The sequence below is a fragment of the Salarias fasciatus genome (assembly GCF_902148845.1).
Source record: "Salarias fasciatus chromosome 23 unlocalized genomic scaffold, fSalaFa1.1 super_scaffold_20, whole genome shotgun sequence".
Classification (NCBI taxonomy): Eukaryota; Metazoa; Chordata; class Actinopteri; order Blenniiformes; family Blenniidae; genus Salarias; species Salarias fasciatus.
Window position 1 is genome coordinate 13,290,671 of NW_021941230.1, and position 16,901 is coordinate 13,307,571.

At 49.4% G+C, this 16,901-nt stretch overlaps 3 protein-coding genes across 4 annotated transcripts; 2 read left to right on the plus strand and 1 right to left on the minus strand.

Annotated features, from left to right (window-relative positions):
* The first annotated feature begins 4,960 nt into the window (after positions 1-4,960).
* On the plus strand, positions 4,961-10,365 carry LOC115383780 (zinc finger protein 513-like). Its single transcript, XM_030085958.1, has 7 exons — positions 4,961-5,070; positions 5,337-5,578; positions 7,403-7,525; positions 7,707-7,841; positions 7,994-8,494; positions 8,867-9,060; positions 9,207-10,365. The coding sequence occupies exons 2-7, from the start codon at positions 5,539-5,541 to the stop codon at positions 9,819-9,821; spliced, it is 1,608 nt and encodes a 535-aa protein (XP_029941818.1). The 5' UTR covers positions 4,961-5,070; positions 5,337-5,538; the 3' UTR covers positions 9,822-10,365.
* Positions 10,366-10,510: 145 nt separating this feature from the next.
* On the plus strand, positions 10,511-12,923 carry plaat1l (phospholipase A and acyltransferase 1-like). Of its 2 annotated transcripts, XM_030085960.1 has the most exons (5): positions 10,511-11,334; positions 11,574-11,703; positions 12,121-12,209; positions 12,283-12,447; positions 12,529-12,923. In XM_030085960.1, the coding sequence occupies exons 1-5, from the start codon at positions 11,326-11,328 to the stop codon at positions 12,592-12,594; spliced, it is 459 nt and encodes a 152-aa protein (XP_029941820.1). In that variant the 5' UTR covers positions 10,511-11,325; the 3' UTR covers positions 12,595-12,923. The 2 variants fall into 2 exon arrangements, with proteins under 2 accessions (XP_029941820.1, XP_029941819.1); XM_030085959.1 differs by having other exon boundaries at positions 12,283-12,923.
* Positions 12,723-16,846, minus strand: ephx2 (epoxide hydrolase 2, cytoplasmic). The gene is made up of 18 exons (XM_030085957.1): positions 16,643-16,846; positions 15,912-15,990; positions 15,638-15,800; positions 15,367-15,557; positions 15,176-15,298; positions 15,022-15,093; positions 14,846-14,941; positions 14,686-14,764; positions 14,499-14,533; positions 14,385-14,411; positions 14,213-14,298; positions 14,016-14,127; positions 13,845-13,919; positions 13,717-13,759; positions 13,534-13,636; positions 13,340-13,409; positions 13,170-13,250; positions 12,723-13,082 (listed from the first exon to the last, which is right to left on the minus strand). Exons 1-18 carry the CDS (start codon positions 16,747-16,749, stop codon positions 12,942-12,944), a joined length of 1,683 nt encoding a protein of 560 aa, XP_029941817.1. The 5' UTR covers positions 16,750-16,846; the 3' UTR covers positions 12,723-12,941.
* Between the last annotated feature and the right edge of the window lie 55 nt (positions 16,847-16,901).

Genomic DNA, 16,901 nt, shown 5'->3' on the forward strand with positions numbered 1-16,901 from the left:
TCTGTGTGTTTTGTTTCACATGTGAGACTTGCAGCATAAATCACAGCTTACTGTAAAGCTTTTCCATGCCATGGAGGGATAAACCGAAGCAGGAATGTTGATCTTCAGATTCCACTTTGAGCTGAGATGCTTATAATATAATATCACTACTTGCTGCTCTTATGTGTTGAAGTGTTGTTAAAAACTGTCTGTATCATTATTGGAACTGAAAAATCAGATGAAACAATTATTTAAAAGGAGTTTGGGTTGATTTGACAGTTTATTGTGGACTAACTGGAGAGTTTGCTGTTACAAGAGCAATGAGCTGCTTTTATTTTGCATTGTGTTGATGAAGAATTGAGTGAAAAACTTGAAAGCAGCTCGACTCATTGGCTGTGCTGAAGTGTTGGAGGAAGGTTTCAGAGCTCATACCTGAGAGATTAAAGTATTACCAAGTCTGCTCACATATATGAGGCATGAGGCTGAAAACGTGGCCTTCAGGTCACCAGACTGTGGATTGAGAAATGATCTGCCGTTCCGCTGCCAATCAGCCTCCGAGACCGCCAGCTTTCACAACAAGGGGCTCGAACACTGGCGAGACACATGCTGGGTTTTCTTTTCAGAGGTGAAGCAGCAGGTCTCCTGAACCATGGCGAGCTGGTGGACGTCTGCGGACATGCTGGACAATCTGGACCTGGAGGAGAACTCCATCGTGACCCGGGTCATCCAGGCCGTGGGCCTGTTTGGAGATATCCTGTCCCTGGAGGACACCATGGAGCCCTTACTGTCTAAAGGTCAGGAGGAGGGCGGAGGAGGCGGTGAAGAGAAGGTCAAGACGAAGGACGAGGAGCGAGTTGGAGATGAAAAACCTGATCAAGAAGACAAAGACGGCATGAAAGAGAAAGGAAGTGTTGGAGAAATCCAGACGGGAGAAGCAATGAAAGTAGAGGAGGAAGTAGATGGAGAGGTGGAGGAGGAGGGAGACAGAAAGGACGCCATAGAGGGTGGAGGAGAGAGCAGAGAGAGTGAGGAGGAGGACGTCCAGAGACTGGAGGTAAAGTTCCATGATGAAGAACATGATGTTGGCCAAACATCGAGTCAGAAACTGGTGGGAGAAACCCCGAGTGAGAAAACACAGGAAGATCTAGAAATGAATAAAGTGAGTGAAAAGGAAGGAAATGATGGAGAAATTCTGTTTATCAAAGAAGACGTGGTAAAGTTAGAGATGGAAGGACAGAAAGAAGAGCAGAGAGAAGTGGAAGGAGATAATGGAGAAAACATAGAGTCTGAGTCTCATGAAGATCGAGGAGAGAAAGGAGATTTAAATGACAAAAGTGAGGGAGGAAATCAGGCAGAAAGTAAAGAAGAGGTAGAGAAGGTGAAGGTAGAAAGCACAGATGAGAAAGCTGGAAACCGGGGAGAAGAGGATGGAGTGAAGTTTCATCCAGGAGAAGTGAAATGTGAGGATGAAGAAAACACAATGGTAGAGGAGAAGAGGACTGACCAAGAGAAGGAGGGAGAGATGAGTGAAAATGAGGAACCAAGCTGTCTCAATGAAGAAGAAGAAAAGGACAACAGAACAGAAACAGAGGACAGCCAGGAAGAAACCAAAGAAAGAGAGCTGGAAGAGAGAAAGACTGAAGAAAAGGACGAGATGGATGGAAAGACTGGTGAAAAGATGGAGTTGAAACCTCAAGATGAGGAAACTGTAGGAAAAGATCATGGTGGAAAAGATGAAAGAGAGAAAGAAAAGGAGGACGAAGAGGGAACAGAACAGATAGAGGAGGAAGAGAAAATAGAAAACGAGAGAGGACAGAGAGAAGAACTGGTGGATAAAGAAAACAATGACAAACATATTGAAGAATATTGTGAGGGGAATGAAGAGAAAGAAGAAACAGAAGAGGAGGATGAGGGGGGGAAAGCGAAGAGATGGGATGAAAAAGAAGAGGAAAAAACAGGGGATTTTCAAGAAAAGAGTGAAGAAAAGCACCGAAAGAATGAAGAACAAGAGAGAGCTGAAGAAAGTCAGGAGGGAGAAAAAAGTAAAGACGGAGGAGCAGAGGAGAAAAGGGTAGAAAAAGAAGAAAAAACTGCAACAGAGGAATGGACTTTAGAGGAGTGTGGTGAAAACCAGATGAAGGAGGAAGAGAAAGAAAATAAAGGAGAGACTGAAGAAGGAAAAGAAGAAGAACATGGAGTCCATGGAGACAGTGAGACTTGGAAGGAAGGAGCTGATGGAGAAAAAGAAATGACAGATGGAGGGGAGGAAGACCTTCCAGAACAGTCCGATTCCATGAAGCTACCTCCACCTCCACCTTCACCTCCACCACTCTCTGCCAACACGCCGCCTGCTGAAACAGAGAGACCGGCCTCCAGCTTCCTCCCACATGAAGACAGGGACTCAGGCGCTGCCAAAACCCCCGGCGGGGACGTTTGTCCCACATCGCCGAGCAGCCACAAAGAGCCCGAGGACGCCTTCCTGAGCGACACTGCTGCGTCCGAGGAGAGCACGGCGAGCACACACACCCCGACTCTGCAGCATCCAGGTGAGTCAGGCACAGGTCAGCATCTCAGGTCATCCTGCAGGTTCCCCTGGAGACGCCGCTGGACTCTGCTGGGAACTGCAGGGTGAAGTTTTAATTTAGAGAAAGCAGCAGAATAGAGTCTCTGTCTGAGAGCGAATGTGGCTCCATGCCAGGAAAGGATATTAATGTGAGGCCATGTTTATTCAGCTTTTAGGTAAGTGTAGACTTTTATATCTCTGCTAATCAACTTTCAGTCCTTCAAGTTTCACACAAATGTCAGTCTGCTTTCATATCTTTAAAAAATGTTGTATTTTTGTGCTTGTGCATGCTTTGTTCATGAGTGATTTACATCGGATTTCAAAGTGTTGAAGTCTTGCTCTGTGTAAGAATTCAACCTGTCTCGCTTTAGTGTGATCTGAAAATTTCAATCTGCTGTTAGGCTGGAGGGGATTAAATGTAGTAGTCTGAATGGATGATTCAAAAACCTACATTTAGAATTACGTGGCAGGATATGACAAATTACAAATGTAATCCAACAAAGGGTCAGTTTTCCAATTAGTGTAATTGTCTTGAAGATATTTTTGTTGATTACATAACATCACATGTGAATTGCTAATAATTCCTGAAATGAGAAAGAATTCATTTGTGTTGATAGGAATATATTGTAGTTGTTGAGCGTCTCATCTATTATAAATCTGTTCAGGCAGTGGAAATTAAAAATTGAACAAGACAATGATCACAGCTTCCGTATGTAGCTTTGTTTAGTTCTAGCTCTAAATGTCGGCCTATCCAGCTGGAAATTGCACACTTTGCTTCCTCGTGTGTTGCATAACTGCCGCTCTGATTGGCTGGAACACAATTTCTCCGAGTGGAGATTCAGGCCACAGAGTTAATTAGTTCATTAAAATATCATTAAAATTCCAAAAAGATGACATTCACACAAACGCCAAAAGCAAATTATCATTAACAAAAACTCTCCAGATCAAATTGAATCACTTTCCGACATGCTTGGAAAGTATTTTAATGAAGTAAAAGTGATAGGAGATATTTCTGCTTCCAGAGCTGCAGGTTTCAGGCTGCAGGCCACCGGAGGACGTTTTACTGATGGATGCCACAGCTCAGTCCACACTGGAGGACCGGGGAGAAAACAAACGGCCCGGCTGGAGTCCCAGCTCATCAAATCCAGGCACGGAGACAACAGAGGTCAAAGGAAACAAGGACGGAGGAAGTGAAAACTCTCCCGAGATGAGTGGCGAGAGTGACGAAGCAGACGACAAGAAGAAAGACAGCTGTCAGACGTCAAAGTACAAAACTGTCTCCTACAGGAAAATCCGGAGAGGAAACACCCGACAGAGGATCGATGAGTTCGAGGCCATGATGAACTTTTGATCAAGCTACACATTTTGCATTTGGTGTGATTGATTGAATACACCCCCCCCCCCCCCCCCCCCCCCCCCCCCCCCCCCCCCCCCCCCCCCCCCCCCCCCCCCCCCCCCAAAGGAAAAAAAAAGTAGAGAGCCCAGCACAGAGCCTTGTGGTACTCCACATCCTATGGCTGCTGTGTGTGTCACCCTTCGGTTTTTGTCCCTGTCGTTTTTCTGGGAAGCTGTGAAGGCAGCTTTGTCACACCCAGTTCGTCCTCTAAATAGCAGTGCACAGGTTACACCACATGTTTCTGATAGATGGCAAAATTATAGCTTGAAAATCATTCAGAAATGTAATGTAGGTTTTGTGCACCTTCAGAACAAACAAAAAAAAAATCACAACTTTAGAGATCACATATTTAAATGAATAATGTGGAGGCTCACTCAGATGTTAGATGTCTTATAACTTCAGTGAAGTCTTAGAAAGTGCTTGCAGAGACATCCTTCCTGATACACTCATAGTTCTTGTAAACCTCATGATGATTACTCTTGTACAACATTCATCATTTAATTTAATGATATTAAAGAACCTAAAAGACATTGTATGAGGCATTGCTTTGTGTATGTGTTGTCTTTCAGATGTACCTTGACTTACAATCTGTTACTTTATGAGGCAGTGTGAGAAGGTTGGAGGCAGGAAATGAAAAAAATGAAACAAGTATTGATGGATAAATCAGGGGTGATGTAGTGGAAACTTTTAACTCACCTTTGGGTCATTTATTATTTCAGCCTTTCAAGTTTCCCTCCTCATCTAATCTTTGTTTTACATGTAGGTCGACAATAATCACTGCTGACTGATGCAAATTTCCAGGTTTAAGAAGGCAAGGACCTTATTGCAACCTTTTAAAGTGAGGTGAAAGACTTAAAAAAAATAAACTTTGAAAAAAGTCGTGTAAAATGATTTATTTGAAAAATTAATTACTTCTGATTGACCCCCCCCCCCCAAAAAAAAATACGCAGAGACAAATCACGTGGTCTAAATTCGATTAGAACGTTATGCAAACAACAACTCCCACAATGCCCTGCGTCGTCCCTGACGTCACCCGGACCCGGCTCTGTCGGGCGGTGCGTGTGCGCGACTCTGGCAGCATCAAAACACTGTTTCTCACAGTCGGGGCTACATTTTACGGACTTTATTGAAGGTACGTTCCGCGGCGACGCCACCCTCGGTATCCCCGGTGTTTGTTTCCAGCCTGCCATTGAGGCGTTAATCCACGTTTCAACGCTGAAGTTAGCCGACCGGTTAGCTAAGCTAGCAACATGGCGAAACAATAACAAAGGCTGCGTGACGAGCGGCGTTCAAAGTGTTTCTCGAGTTATTCAGCGTCTCTTTCTCGGTTTGAAGTGGAGTTAGTGTTTATATTGCTGAGTTTAGTGAAGGTGTTTCGGTGTTGGGACTCGGTTTCAGGCGCTACGTGGCTGTGTGTGATGACTCCTCCGCTGCTGGAGTCCTCTGGAGGAAGGGGAAGAGGAAGGAGGTGATGAGGAAGAGGAGGAGGAGGACATGTCGTTAGCTGCCTGCCAGGACACAGGATCGACTCCACACCGCGGAGTCTAGCAGGAGTCGGCTCCAAAACCCGAACGGGACCCGGGACACACAAGAGGACAAGATGCCGCGGAGAAAGCAGTCAAACCCGCAGCCGGTCAAACGTGAGTGTCAAGCTGTCTGTCTGTCTCTGTCTCTGTCCTCCAGCCGTCTCTCTGCCTGTCTCTGTCCTCCAGCCGTCTCTCTGTCTGTCTCTGTCCTCCAGCCGTCTCTCTGTCTGTCTCTGTCCCCCAGCTGTCATTCTGTCTCTGTCCCCCAGCTGTCATTCTGTCTCTGTCCGCCAGCTGTCTGTCTCTCTATCCTCCAGCTGTGTCTGTCTGTCTCTCTATCCTCCAGCTGTCTGTCTCTCTATCCTCCAGCTTGTCTGTCTGTCCTCCAGCCGTCTGTCTCAAAGCAGGGAAGTCAATCTTTGTTATATTGTCAGCCCATTTTCAGACCCTCAGATTTGAGCCGTTTCTGCCTGCAGTGTTTAATCTGTTCAGGAAACAGACGCTTTAAAAGTTGCTTAGCTGGTCTGACTGACTCTTCAGACTCTTCCTCATTATCGGTCATAGAGGAAGACTGCTGGCGTCCTTCCTCAAGCCTGACGAGAATGTTTAGTCAAGTAGTGAGCGACAGAAAAAGAAACCCAGATTCTTTTTTTTTTCTTTGTCAAACATTTGAAGTTGCTCTTTTTAGTCCCCCAGAATGAAAAACTGTAAACACCAGAACTGTTTCCATCCAGACTGAATTCTGTTGTTTTTACTTATGGAATGGAGCGCTCGCGGATTTATGGGCTGGGTGTACGTGAGTGAGTCCGGACGTGGTCTCTGCAGGCTTGGCCTCTTCCTCAGTATCTCTCCGGGAGGAAGACGTGCAGGAGACATGTTGTCCTCCGAGTCGACGTGTTTGTTCGTTATCTCATCCTGAACGGAGCGGCTGTCTTGGACTCGCCACCTCCTCTCTTCCTCCTCTCTGCTTCCTGCCTCCCTCTCCTCCCTGTCCTTCTTCCTTTCTTTCTTCCATGGCTTCCTCTGTCATCCTCTCTCTCTCTCTCTCTCTCTCTCTCTCTCTCTCTCTCTCTCTCTCTCTCTCTCTTTCCCCCTCCTTGCTCCTTTCTGTGTTTATACTCACCGTGCTATTTGGGAAATCCATGCACGTGTGTAGTTTCATTTTGGCTCCAGTGGGTCTGCAGGTTCCTCGCCTCCCATAACTCACCTGTGACACAATAGCGATGGAGAGTTAATGAGTTTAAGTTTTAATAAAAACTAAACTATTCTTTGTAAATTTCATGTTTTCTGATGAAAGCTACTGTTACAAAGGTATGATGTTAGCTTGACTTACAAACTTTTCCCTCAAAGTTTAAAAGATTATATTTATCAAGCAAAACATAAACAGTTTATGATTTCAGCTGTTGGCACCAGAAAAGGGAATCATTTCCAGTTAAAAGCCTTGAAAGTGTCTCACATCAATCTGAATGTTGTATTTTCACTGACTTGTTTTTCCTTTCCTGGTGCTGTCTGCTTCATTCCTCACCCTCTGACTCTTCCTCCTCTGCACTTATCTCATCCTCACTGATTTCCTCTGCTTCCATTTGCTCGCCCGGCCCTCCTCCTCTTCCTCCTCCCCCTCCTCTTCCTCCTCCCCCTCCTCTTCCTCCTCTTCTTCCTCCTTTAGTCTTGTACACCTTCTTTTTCCCCTCAGTTTCTTGGTCAACGTTCCACCTTTGGCCTCTTTCCAGCTACTGAACACAAGTCAAACATGAAACACAAAGCAATCTTCACTGTAAAGGTTTACCACTCATGATGCAGTTTCTGTCACAACTTGTTCTTTCAGTGCTAAGTGTGTGTTTCACATCAGACTCAGCAGTTTCTGCCTCTGGAGAAGCTGTTTCCAAATGTCTGTCTGTCTGTGTGTGTGTGTGTGTGTGTGGGCGTGTGTGTTTGCAGTGGACTCGGAGGACGGGGTGACGGGCTGCGAGCCGAGCTGCCTGGTCCTGGAGAGCGACTTCCTGCTGAGTGGAGAGCTGGAGTTCGGAGACTCGGACATCATGGGGCTGGACAGAGAGGCCGGTCGGTCACACACAGACATTCTGCTTCAGTATAAAAGTTGTTGAGCAAAATACAAGTCTGCATTTTTCTCTACAAGTGTTTCGGGGCACTTTAAATTTGAACATTGAAATTACCTCAGACTTTTTATTTCTGTGTGAATTCGTTGTGAAAGATGACGTTTTCCTTCTTTGGCTGTGCTCAGGCGTGACGGTCTTCTCGCTGAGCGTGGAGGACGACCCCTCTGCTCCCAGTGACTCCACCTTCCCCGCCTTCCTCTCCTGTAAAGGATGCGGTCAGCTGCTGGGAGACGCGCCTCTGGGAACCGGACTGGATCTGGGTCCGTGGTTTCAGACAGACATTACATATTGAATTATTCTGGGCTGGACTAAATTTCTTTTGGTTTCCAGTTACATTTAAAAACTGATCTCAGGTTTTCTTTTGACATGTGATTAGATTTTTTTTTTTTTTTTTTTTTTTTTTTCCTTGCAGACGTGGGCCTACACCTCGGAGTGGGGCTTTACTGCCTCAGCTGTGAGGACGGCCTCCACGCCGCCTCTGCTCTCCACTGCTCCCCGGAGGTGGAGGCGTCCGCCTCCTGCGACAGGTCCGCGGACGCCGCGTCCGACGGGAAGACGAGCAGTCCCGGTAAGACGGCCGACGACGCCGCGAAGCTGCACTCCTGCTCGCTGTGCGCCTTCACCTCGAGATACTCCAACCACCTGAAGCGGCACATGAGGATCCACGACGGCCAGAAGCCGTACCGCTGCCCCGTCTGCCCGTACGCCTCGGCCCAGCTGGTCAACCTGCAGCGCCACGCCCGCACGCACACCGGGGAGAAGCCCTACTGCTGCCCCCAGTGCAGCTACGCCTGCAGCTCGCTGGGGAACCTGCGGCGGCACCAGCGCATGCACTCGCAGGAGAGGCCGCAGAGGAGGGAGAAAGAAAAGAGGCGAGCCCGACGGAAACGCACAAACGCCGAGAATGAGGAAGGTAAATTTAGATTTTCAGATTCTTCCTCTTTGTCGCAGGCACGAATGTGTCGACCTTCAACCATTTACATGCGGTTTTTGCATGCAGAGTCTGTCATACGTAAAGGGTTTGGGAAAAGACTGAGATGAAACCTGGATCCCTGGGTCTCGCTGCTCTTAAAGCAGTGAGCAGAAAAGAGGAAGCAAGCCAAAATGAGCAGAACTTTAGTATGAGGAAGAGAAATTCGCTGGGGTGGAGTGCTCCTCTGAGAAATGAAACTTGTTGATAAAAGCATTGAACGTCACGGTTTGATTCAGTGACAGAGGCTGAAGGAGGGAAGTTGAAATAGAACGAGAATCGATATTTATCGACGGTCTGTCGGTGTCTTTGCAGTCATGTCAGACTTGACCCTGCGAGTGTCCCAGGACGCGGGTTACCTGCAGACCCTGGGGGGTCTGGGGTCTCCCTCCGCCCCCCTCCCGGTGCTGCTCTTCCCGCTGTGCTGCCGGCTGTGCGGTCTCACCTTGGAGGAGGCGGACCTGGACGGGGACAAAGCCGACGGGGAGGCGGAGGCCGACATCGACCAGGTACCATCATGAAAACACACTTATGCAGCTGGTAGCTTGTTGCCATGACGACGGCATACTTCCACTTCCTGCTTCCAGCTGGTTTTTGAGCCCCGTGTTCTGCTGTTTGTTCTGACCGTCACCTCGTCCGCTCCCGTCTCTTCCAGGTGTGTCGTCGTTGCTCGCTGGACCTGCAGTCCAAAGACGAGCTGGGGCGTCCCTGCAGCCCGGAGACGCCCCGGGCGTCCCGGCGCGCCGAGCGCGGCGCCAAGCTGTACCGCTGCCCCCACTGCCCCTTCCTGTCCCACTACCCCAACCACCTGGCGCGCCACTCCCACATCCACTCGGAGGAGAAGCCCCACCGCTGCCCGCACTGCCCCTACACCTCCTCGCACCTCGACAACCTCAAGCGCCACATGCGCGTGCACACGGGCGAGAAGCCCTACCAGTGCCCGTCGTGCAGCTACGCCTGCGGCAACCTGGCCAACCTGCGCCGCCACGAGCGCATCCACTCGGGCGCCAAGCCCTTCCACTGCGTCATCTGCGGCTACTCCTGCAACCAGAGCATGAACCTGAAGAGGCACATGCTGCGGCACACGGGCGAGAAGCCGTACGCCTGCGCCGAGTGCGGCTACACCACGGGCCACTGGGACAACTACAAACGCCACCAGAGGAAGCACGGCCACAACACCGACAGCTGGGACAAGCACGCCCCCATCAACGGCTTCAGCTGGGGCAAGGACGCACGGGAGGGGCCGGGGCAGGAGGCGGAGCTCAGCTAGATACACTGCATGGGTGTGTGTGAACGTGTGCGTGTGTGTGTGTGTGTGTGTTGTATACACTGGTGAATCTCCAGCTAGGATTGGAGCCAAACTCAGGTGCCTTTGAGACAGAATGACTGTAATGCTGCACTGACTTTATACAAAACGGGCTGTTTGTGTGTGTGTGTGTGTGTGTGTGTGTGTTTGTATGTGTGCAACATGGACACATCACACACACACACACACACACACAGAGTCCCGTCCCACGAGTTGTGAATGAAGCCCGATGTGATTTAGTGAAGCAGGCGGTGAAGTCACCGGCGTCTCGCCGGCTTCTGCAGGTTTTCAAGAGAATTCCTGATTTATTGTCGCTGATTTCAGAGTAAAGCTCACCATTTATAATCATGATCTGCAAGAAATATGGTTATATTGTAACTGAAAATCAAACCCGGAGGAAATCAGTTTAAAATCATGCATTTTCAAAGTCAAAGAGGTTCAGAAGGAAAGGGGTTTTTTTTTTGCTGTGAATTGTCTATTTTTAATGAATATATCTAAAAAAAAGAAACTAGATTTCATTAAAACAAAACAATGAACAAGTAAAATTAATGTAAAAAAAAGTTTCGTGGTTATTTTTGTATGGAAAGCTATAATTGTGTTTTTTTTTTTGATAGGCTGAAAAGGTTCTTTATTGTCATTGTTCTAAAAACAAAGAAGAGCACAGATAAATGCGTCTTAACTCACTAAATCAAGATGTGGCTTTAAAATAAAAGCTTATTTAAAGTCTGTAAATTGAGAATCATTCAGGTCAGATTATAATTCAGTGAATTGGAAGTTGGATTTAGGATAAATCACACAAACGTCTCCTGGAAAGTGTCAAAGTTTCCAACAACAACTTCTCTTGAATCTTCTAATGAAACTCTGGAGGTGATGCGAATCTCCTCCCTTTAACCCCAAAATGCTCGCTGAGCTGTGAATTTCATCCCCCGTCCGGCAAAGACGGATGATTTCAGGCGGATTCGTGACTGTTGGTGTTGAACCGCTCTGTGGCGTTTTTACTCGGTGTGTTTGACCGTCGCGGGACTTCGTCCCAGCTGACGCTGCATCTCTCGTCTTGTTCTCCGTGCCTTCTTATCTCCGAATAAAATGAAAAGCAAGAAAAGAAAAGCGATTGAAGCTGCTTCCTCTTTCAGCGTCCGTTTAGGAAACACCTGCACCACACGCCCAGAGGCGGCGTGGGACGAGCCGTCCGCCGTCGGCAACGCTCCGTCGGGTGGATGAGGAGAGGAGGGATGAACACAGGGATGAACCGTGGGGCAGCAGTGGTGGAGCGTGGAGGTGGCGGAGAGGAGGGAAGGTGATGGAGGGGCGTTGACGGAGCGAGGTCAGGCGAGCGTGGCGGCGCGAGCCAGTGGCTTCCTCACATGACTGCAGCCAGTATGTAAAGCAGCCGAGGTGCGTCTGTGCAGGCGGCGTGGCGTTGGTCTCAGAAGACTCCGAGGAACGCTGCAGTGAATCATCTGGATCCATGGGCCTGGTGAGTACAGCCAGCTGTGACTGATCCTCACCCTGAGCAGGGGGTCGAAAAGGTCTCGGTCTTGTTCAAAACAAAAATCTGAACATTTTCTGTAAAAGTTCTTGAGTTTTCTTGGTGGTTTGGTCAAATTGGAGCTTCTTGCGAGCTGTTTTTTAGACCACGGGCCTTATGTTGGACACCTGCGTTTCGTGGAAACGATGCAGTTTATCGTACAGAAGCTTCTGTCTTCCGTTTGACAGAAACATTCCCAGCCCAGGTTGTTCCCGGGAGACATCGTGGAATATCCCAGGAACAAGTACTTCTCTCATTTCGGGGTTTACTACGGCGAGAGGGACGGCGTTCCTTATGTGGCTCACCTGACATGTCGAGGTCACTTCTTCCTGTTTTGATGAAGCAACAGCATCGATTTCTCATCATTAAGTAGATCAGTTGTGAGATTTAATTTGAATTTTTTTCTCAAATATTGAATATTTTACAGAAAATAAAACCAGAATATGTCTGGAAGTAAAAACATTTAATAATCTGACAATCTGAAGAAAACAAATAATGTAAATGTAATTTAAAATGACCCTTTTCTTTCTTTACCACCTGATTATTCTCATTTATCTTATTTTTAGTAGCTCTCGCATTTTTTTCATGTGTAGGATCTACATGTTATAATTTTAAGAGCTGATGTTTTGATGAGAAATTTCACGTTTCCATACTTAGTTTTAATGAATTTAACAGCTGAAACATTTTTTCCCCCCTTACTTTATCAACTAATATTTACCTGACTTCATGACTCAGATTCAGACACCAAGCTGCCACTGTTTGGCCGGGCCCTGAGGTCAGAGGTCAAGCTGGAGCCATTGGAGCTGCTGGGGACCAAATACAAGGTGGGAAAGGTGCAGATGCTCCTTCATTTAATGGATTCGTCCCTAAAATCAGATCCCCGCCGTTTCCCACCAGGCCAACAACATGCTGGACGACTCGCACCCGCCGCGGGACTTCCACAGCGTGGTGAAGCCGGCCATCGACGACATGATTGGGCGGGAGGTGACCTTTGACATCCTGTTTCACAACAGCGAGCACCAGGCCACGCTCTTACGATACGGCGTGAAGAAGTCGGAGCAGGTGAGGCGAGGCGAAGCCGCTCGGCCGCTGCGTTTCCTCACAGGGGTTTTCGTCTCAGCAGCCTCCCGTCCTCCGTTTCAGATCGAGAGAGTCTACGAACACATCATGCCGGCCTGGAAGAAGCTCTTCGAGCAGAAGAAACTATGAGGCTCCACCAGCAGAGGGCGCCATCACTCTTCACTTTGATTTTTTTTTCTTGTCAGTTCTGCATCCTTGCTTCATCCTCCATCATCGTTCTGTCTCTTTATTGTGTGTAAGATCAGTCTGAAGAAAAACACTGGCAACATTTTGCATGTGAAGTTTAATTTTTGTGCAGTGTTACAGAAAACGTGATCGTTCTCTCATAAGGTGAGGCAGATTCAGTCGAGATTCTTCAGTTATTAATACGACCGGAGTAGACTTTGATCTATTTTTTCAGTTACATCTCTAACTGCTTTATGTCTTTTATTACACTGTCACTGAATTCTCATCAATAAAGGTGTGCGTCCCCCTCCTCACAGTCGGGGCGCCACCGTCCCCGTCCTCCCGTGTGTCTCTTTGAGCCATGAGATCAGGATGTCGTTGGTTTCTGCCGGTTTGTCCATCTGAGTCCAGTGTCCACAGTCCTCGAGGTGTCCTCTGGTCAGGTTTGGACACTGCGCGTGACAGATGTTAAAGCATCAGATCCGTTTGCACCGATCGCCGCCGCCGCCACTCACCTCCTCCTCCTCCTCCTGTCTTACCTTCTCCTCCATCCCGTGGGTGAGGGCGGGCGACAGGACCGGGTCTTTACCTGCCGTCACCATGAGCGCCGGCATCAGAATCTGAAACACACGACGCACGTTCCATCAGGACTCGACAGCTTCACATTCCCCGTTTCGCTTCACGGAAAGTTGAGTCTCCTCCAGCAGACCTTGTCAAAGGGCTGAGAACACTCCCACTTCCAGTTGGCCTCATGGTTTCGATACCAGTTCAAAGGTCCCCTGTGGAAACAGCAACAGTTTCCTACTCAGCTCAGGTACATCTGGGCTTTTAGTAGCAGTGTGTTTGACAGAGCTGTTCAAAACGTGGGTTTGAGACGAGTTATCGATCAGTAAAATGTGTGACCTGAAGCCGCTCTTCGTGTACTGGCTGATGTAGTACTGCAGGTCGGCCTCCGTCAGCATGGAGCTCCGGGGAATCTCCTCCGGCAGACCTGCGAACAGACCGCCTGCGGCACGGCGCCAGAGACGTCGGGTCAAACCATCTGTGAGTACAGGAGGTTTAAGAGGACAGGCAGCAGGTCCTCACCTCGATCACACACTCCTTTAGTGGTGAGAGAGGGACGTCCCTCCTGGGGGGTCAAACAAAGTTCTCTTCAGTCTCAGCCGCCGTCACCTCTCCACTCCATGCTGCGTTTGCACGCCGTGTCCACTCACCCTTTCGCTGCCTCGAGAGAAGAGAATCTTGAACGTTCTCGCCAAATTCTTCTCCAGCTCGGCCTCTGCTACCCCCTGCAACACGCAGAAACATGACAGTTTCCCAGAGTGTTTTTTCTGACGAGAACAAACCAAAAAATGACATGACAAGCGCCGCCGTCGCCGCCTTGCCTCTTTCTGGAAGTAGACTTGGTAGTCAAACACCGGGTTCTTGAGCAGTTGCTGTGCGGGATTGACAGAAGGGTCACGCAGGAACATGGGAGTGTTGAGAGACGCCACAGCCCTTCACGCCGGGGGGTTGAAAGAAGGCACATTTTACTTCACCGTGCAGCAGACGGAGCGGATTCCTCCTCGTCGCGCGCTCTCACCTGACTCTCTCTGGAAGACACCTCGCCATCGTCCACACCAGGGCGCCGCCCCAGTCGTGACCCACCAGGGTCACCTGTGGAATGGCCTGACGACGCACAGAGGAGGGGGAGTCAGCTCCAAAACAGGCCAGACTTTGATTTGCACATGTATTTTACTAAATCTACGTCTCACCATTTTGTCCAGAAACGTGACCAGCTCCTGAGGAATTGAAGCAAATGGCATCACTGACGTCAGCCTGAATCAACAGTGGTTTAACGATATTGGAATGTATTCGTCTACTTCTACCTTGCACATCTGCTCCATGGAATATTCCTCGATTTCTGTGACGGGGAAAAATAAACAATCACAATGCAAATATCAATCCAAATACACTGTACACTCATGCGGGTGAAAACAATTCACGTGAAATTAACGACTTTTGGCCAGCAGGTGGCAGTAGAAGAGGGAGTCATGTTCATGATGTGGAGCTCACCTGGAGGGGCAGTGGACTCTCCATAGCCCTTCATGTCCAGAGCCAGCACCCTGAACCCCGCTGCAGCCAGCGCCGGGATCTGAGCGGGAGGACCGAGCGGTGAGAACATGCAGCTCTGGGAGCTTGCATCACGTGGGTGGGCGTGTGCGGACGGGTTTACCTGGTACCTCCAGGAGAACCAGCTCTCAGGGAAGCCATGGCACAACACCACCGGGGGCCCACAGCCCATTTCGACAAAATGGGTCCTCACTCCAGGCTGAAACACCAAGAAGACTCTGCCTCAGCCTGATTCTCTCAAACCTCACTCAGCTGCAGACTTCGATCGGGGTTCAGTACTTTGATGTCGACGTATCCATGAGAGACCTGGCCGTGGCTGCAGGCCCGTGGAGGAGTCTCCGCTCCCACAGCCTGAAACAGTTCAGAGTGTGTGTGTGTTAGATGCACATTTTAAAGACGTGTTTGAACCTGACTGTGTCCACCAGGTCTGCACCTGCACTCCTGTGGAGTCGGACAGTTTCTGCAGAGCGTCATCCAGACTCCTCACTAAGATGGCCTTCATCCCTGCGGCCTCGGCGGCCTTCACCCCCGCCTCATCCGCATCCAGCCACACCGCCTGAAATCCACAGACGTTGAAGTGATCCGAGCTCTGAAAGAATACGGTCTCTAAAGCAGAGGACCTACTTGTTGAGAGGTGACTCCCAGGCGCTGGAGGGCGGCACTGAACCCGGCCGGCTCGGGGACCCGATGGCCGGAGCGGCAGGACTGCAGGACCAGGTCGAAATGGGCCCCGAGCACAGACAGGAGGCGAGCCGAGCCGTCCGCCGCCGCCCTGTCGTCCATCCAGTGGTTGGCCAGCACGGCCGTCAGCAGCCCTGCGGATCAGAGTCACCCTCCTGAGATGTAGCCGCTCTCACCACGTACCTCAGCAAGCTCCGCTGAGCGGGTGGAGTACCGTTCTGCCGCAGACGGTCGGCGGTCTTCAGCACGGCGGCCTGGACGTCCGCCATGGCTTTTTCCAGCTCGTCCAGCAGGCCCGTGACGGACCAGTCCGACGGCAGAGTCACACCTCGGACCTGGGCCTCCTTCACACAGGCAGCTTCCAACTCCGGGATCATCTACACACACACACACACACACACACCAAATGTCATCCCCACCCTGCAGCTCTGCCTCTCCTCGGTGGGAAGTTTCCCCAGCAGGATTGTGGGAGTCTAGCGTCGACCCACCTGAGACAGCGTGATGGCTCCTTTCTCCGCCCGCCTCACGGCGCCCTCCTCCTGGGACGCCACGCCGGACAGGAAGCCTCTGCGAAACGTGTACAAATGAACCTCGGAGGGACGAACAGCCGAAAACACCGGCGCCATTGTGATGTGTGAGGCCTGCACACTGTCAGCTGACACATTGTGTCTGCAGACATTCCTCTTTTTCAAACTGAATTCCCTTCACACTCAGGCTGACAGAATCTGGAATTTAGATAAAAAGTGAAAACACTGTTGCAGTTTTAAATGGCAAATCAGAAAAAAAAAAGCTGTTGTAGCCGAGTAAGTTGACTATTAGTCGACCTTTGGAACGATTTTTATGCTCTCTCAAGACAAAGTAAGCAATGATTAGTTAACCTGAGATTTAGAGGAAAGGTTACAGTGTCAGAGAGCAGGTGCCCTGATCAGAAATGTTTGGGAAGTTATTCTTTCCATTTTCACCCTCAGAGTTTGACTTGGATTGTCTTGTCTGCAAATTTTCGAAACATTTCTTTCACTTTTGAGGAGCTTGAGTCTAAAAAAAACAGTGAACTTGAAGTTTAGCCAAAGACACAAGCAATAAAAAAAAAATGTTGTCTCTGAGAAAACATGTTGAAGTTACTCTAGTCCACATTGAACATGTGGAGCTGCATGCACTAATCCGGTTCCACTTGTTTTGTGTTTTCCCTCCTCAGTTGTGTAACAGCGGGCCTCCTTACCCCGGCAGGTTACGCAACTCCTCCAGCTTGTGGAAAACATGGTCCGGCCGTGAAGAGACGACGACTCCCCAGAAGTTAAAGAGAACAGCCTTCCTCTGCCCGGCCATCGTCTCAGGGTGCGCGTGAGAGGACTGTCCTTCCCTCCGCCGTCTTCCTCACACACTGATGCAGCTGCTGCTTCCTGCTGGGGGCAGAATTCAGATTCGCAGAGCCGGCCCTCCCACTTATCATGCTGGTTCACACTTGACCCAGAAAACAG

Excerpts from the sequence above, each read along its gene's own strand:
- LOC115383780 (XM_030085958.1), top strand. The coding sequence starts at position 5,539 with ATGCCGCGGAGAAAGCAGTCAAACCCGCAGCCGGTCAAAC. Across the intron at positions 7,526-7,706 it reads GGGGCTGGACAGAGAGGCCG|GCGTGACGGTCTTCTCGCTG; the intron begins GTCGGTCACACA and ends GGCTGTGCTCAG. Across the intron at positions 9,061-9,206 it reads CGGAGGCCGACATCGACCAG|GTGTGTCGTCGTTGCTCGCT; the intron begins GTACCATCATGA and ends CGTCTCTTCCAG.
- plaat1l (XM_030085959.1), top strand. Across the intron at positions 11,704-12,120 it reads GGCTCACCTGACATGTCGAG|ATTCAGACACCAAGCTGCCA; the intron begins GTCACTTCTTCC and ends TTCATGACTCAG. Across the intron at positions 12,210-12,282 it reads TGCTGGGGACCAAATACAAG|GCCAACAACATGCTGGACGA; the intron begins GTGGGAAAGGTG and ends GTTTCCCACCAG.
- ephx2 (XM_030085957.1), bottom strand. The coding sequence starts at position 16,749 with ATGGCCGGGCAGAGGAAGGCTGTTCTCTTTAACTTCTGGGGAGTCGTC. Across the intron at positions 15,299-15,366 it reads TGGGAGTCACCTCTCAACAA|GCGGTGTGGCTGGATGCGGA; the intron begins GTAGGTCCTCTG and ends TGTGGATTTCAG. Across the intron at positions 13,251-13,339 it reads GTTCTCAGCCCTTTGACAAG|ATTCTGATGCCGGCGCTCAT; the intron begins GTCTGCTGGAGG and ends CGTGTGTTTCAG.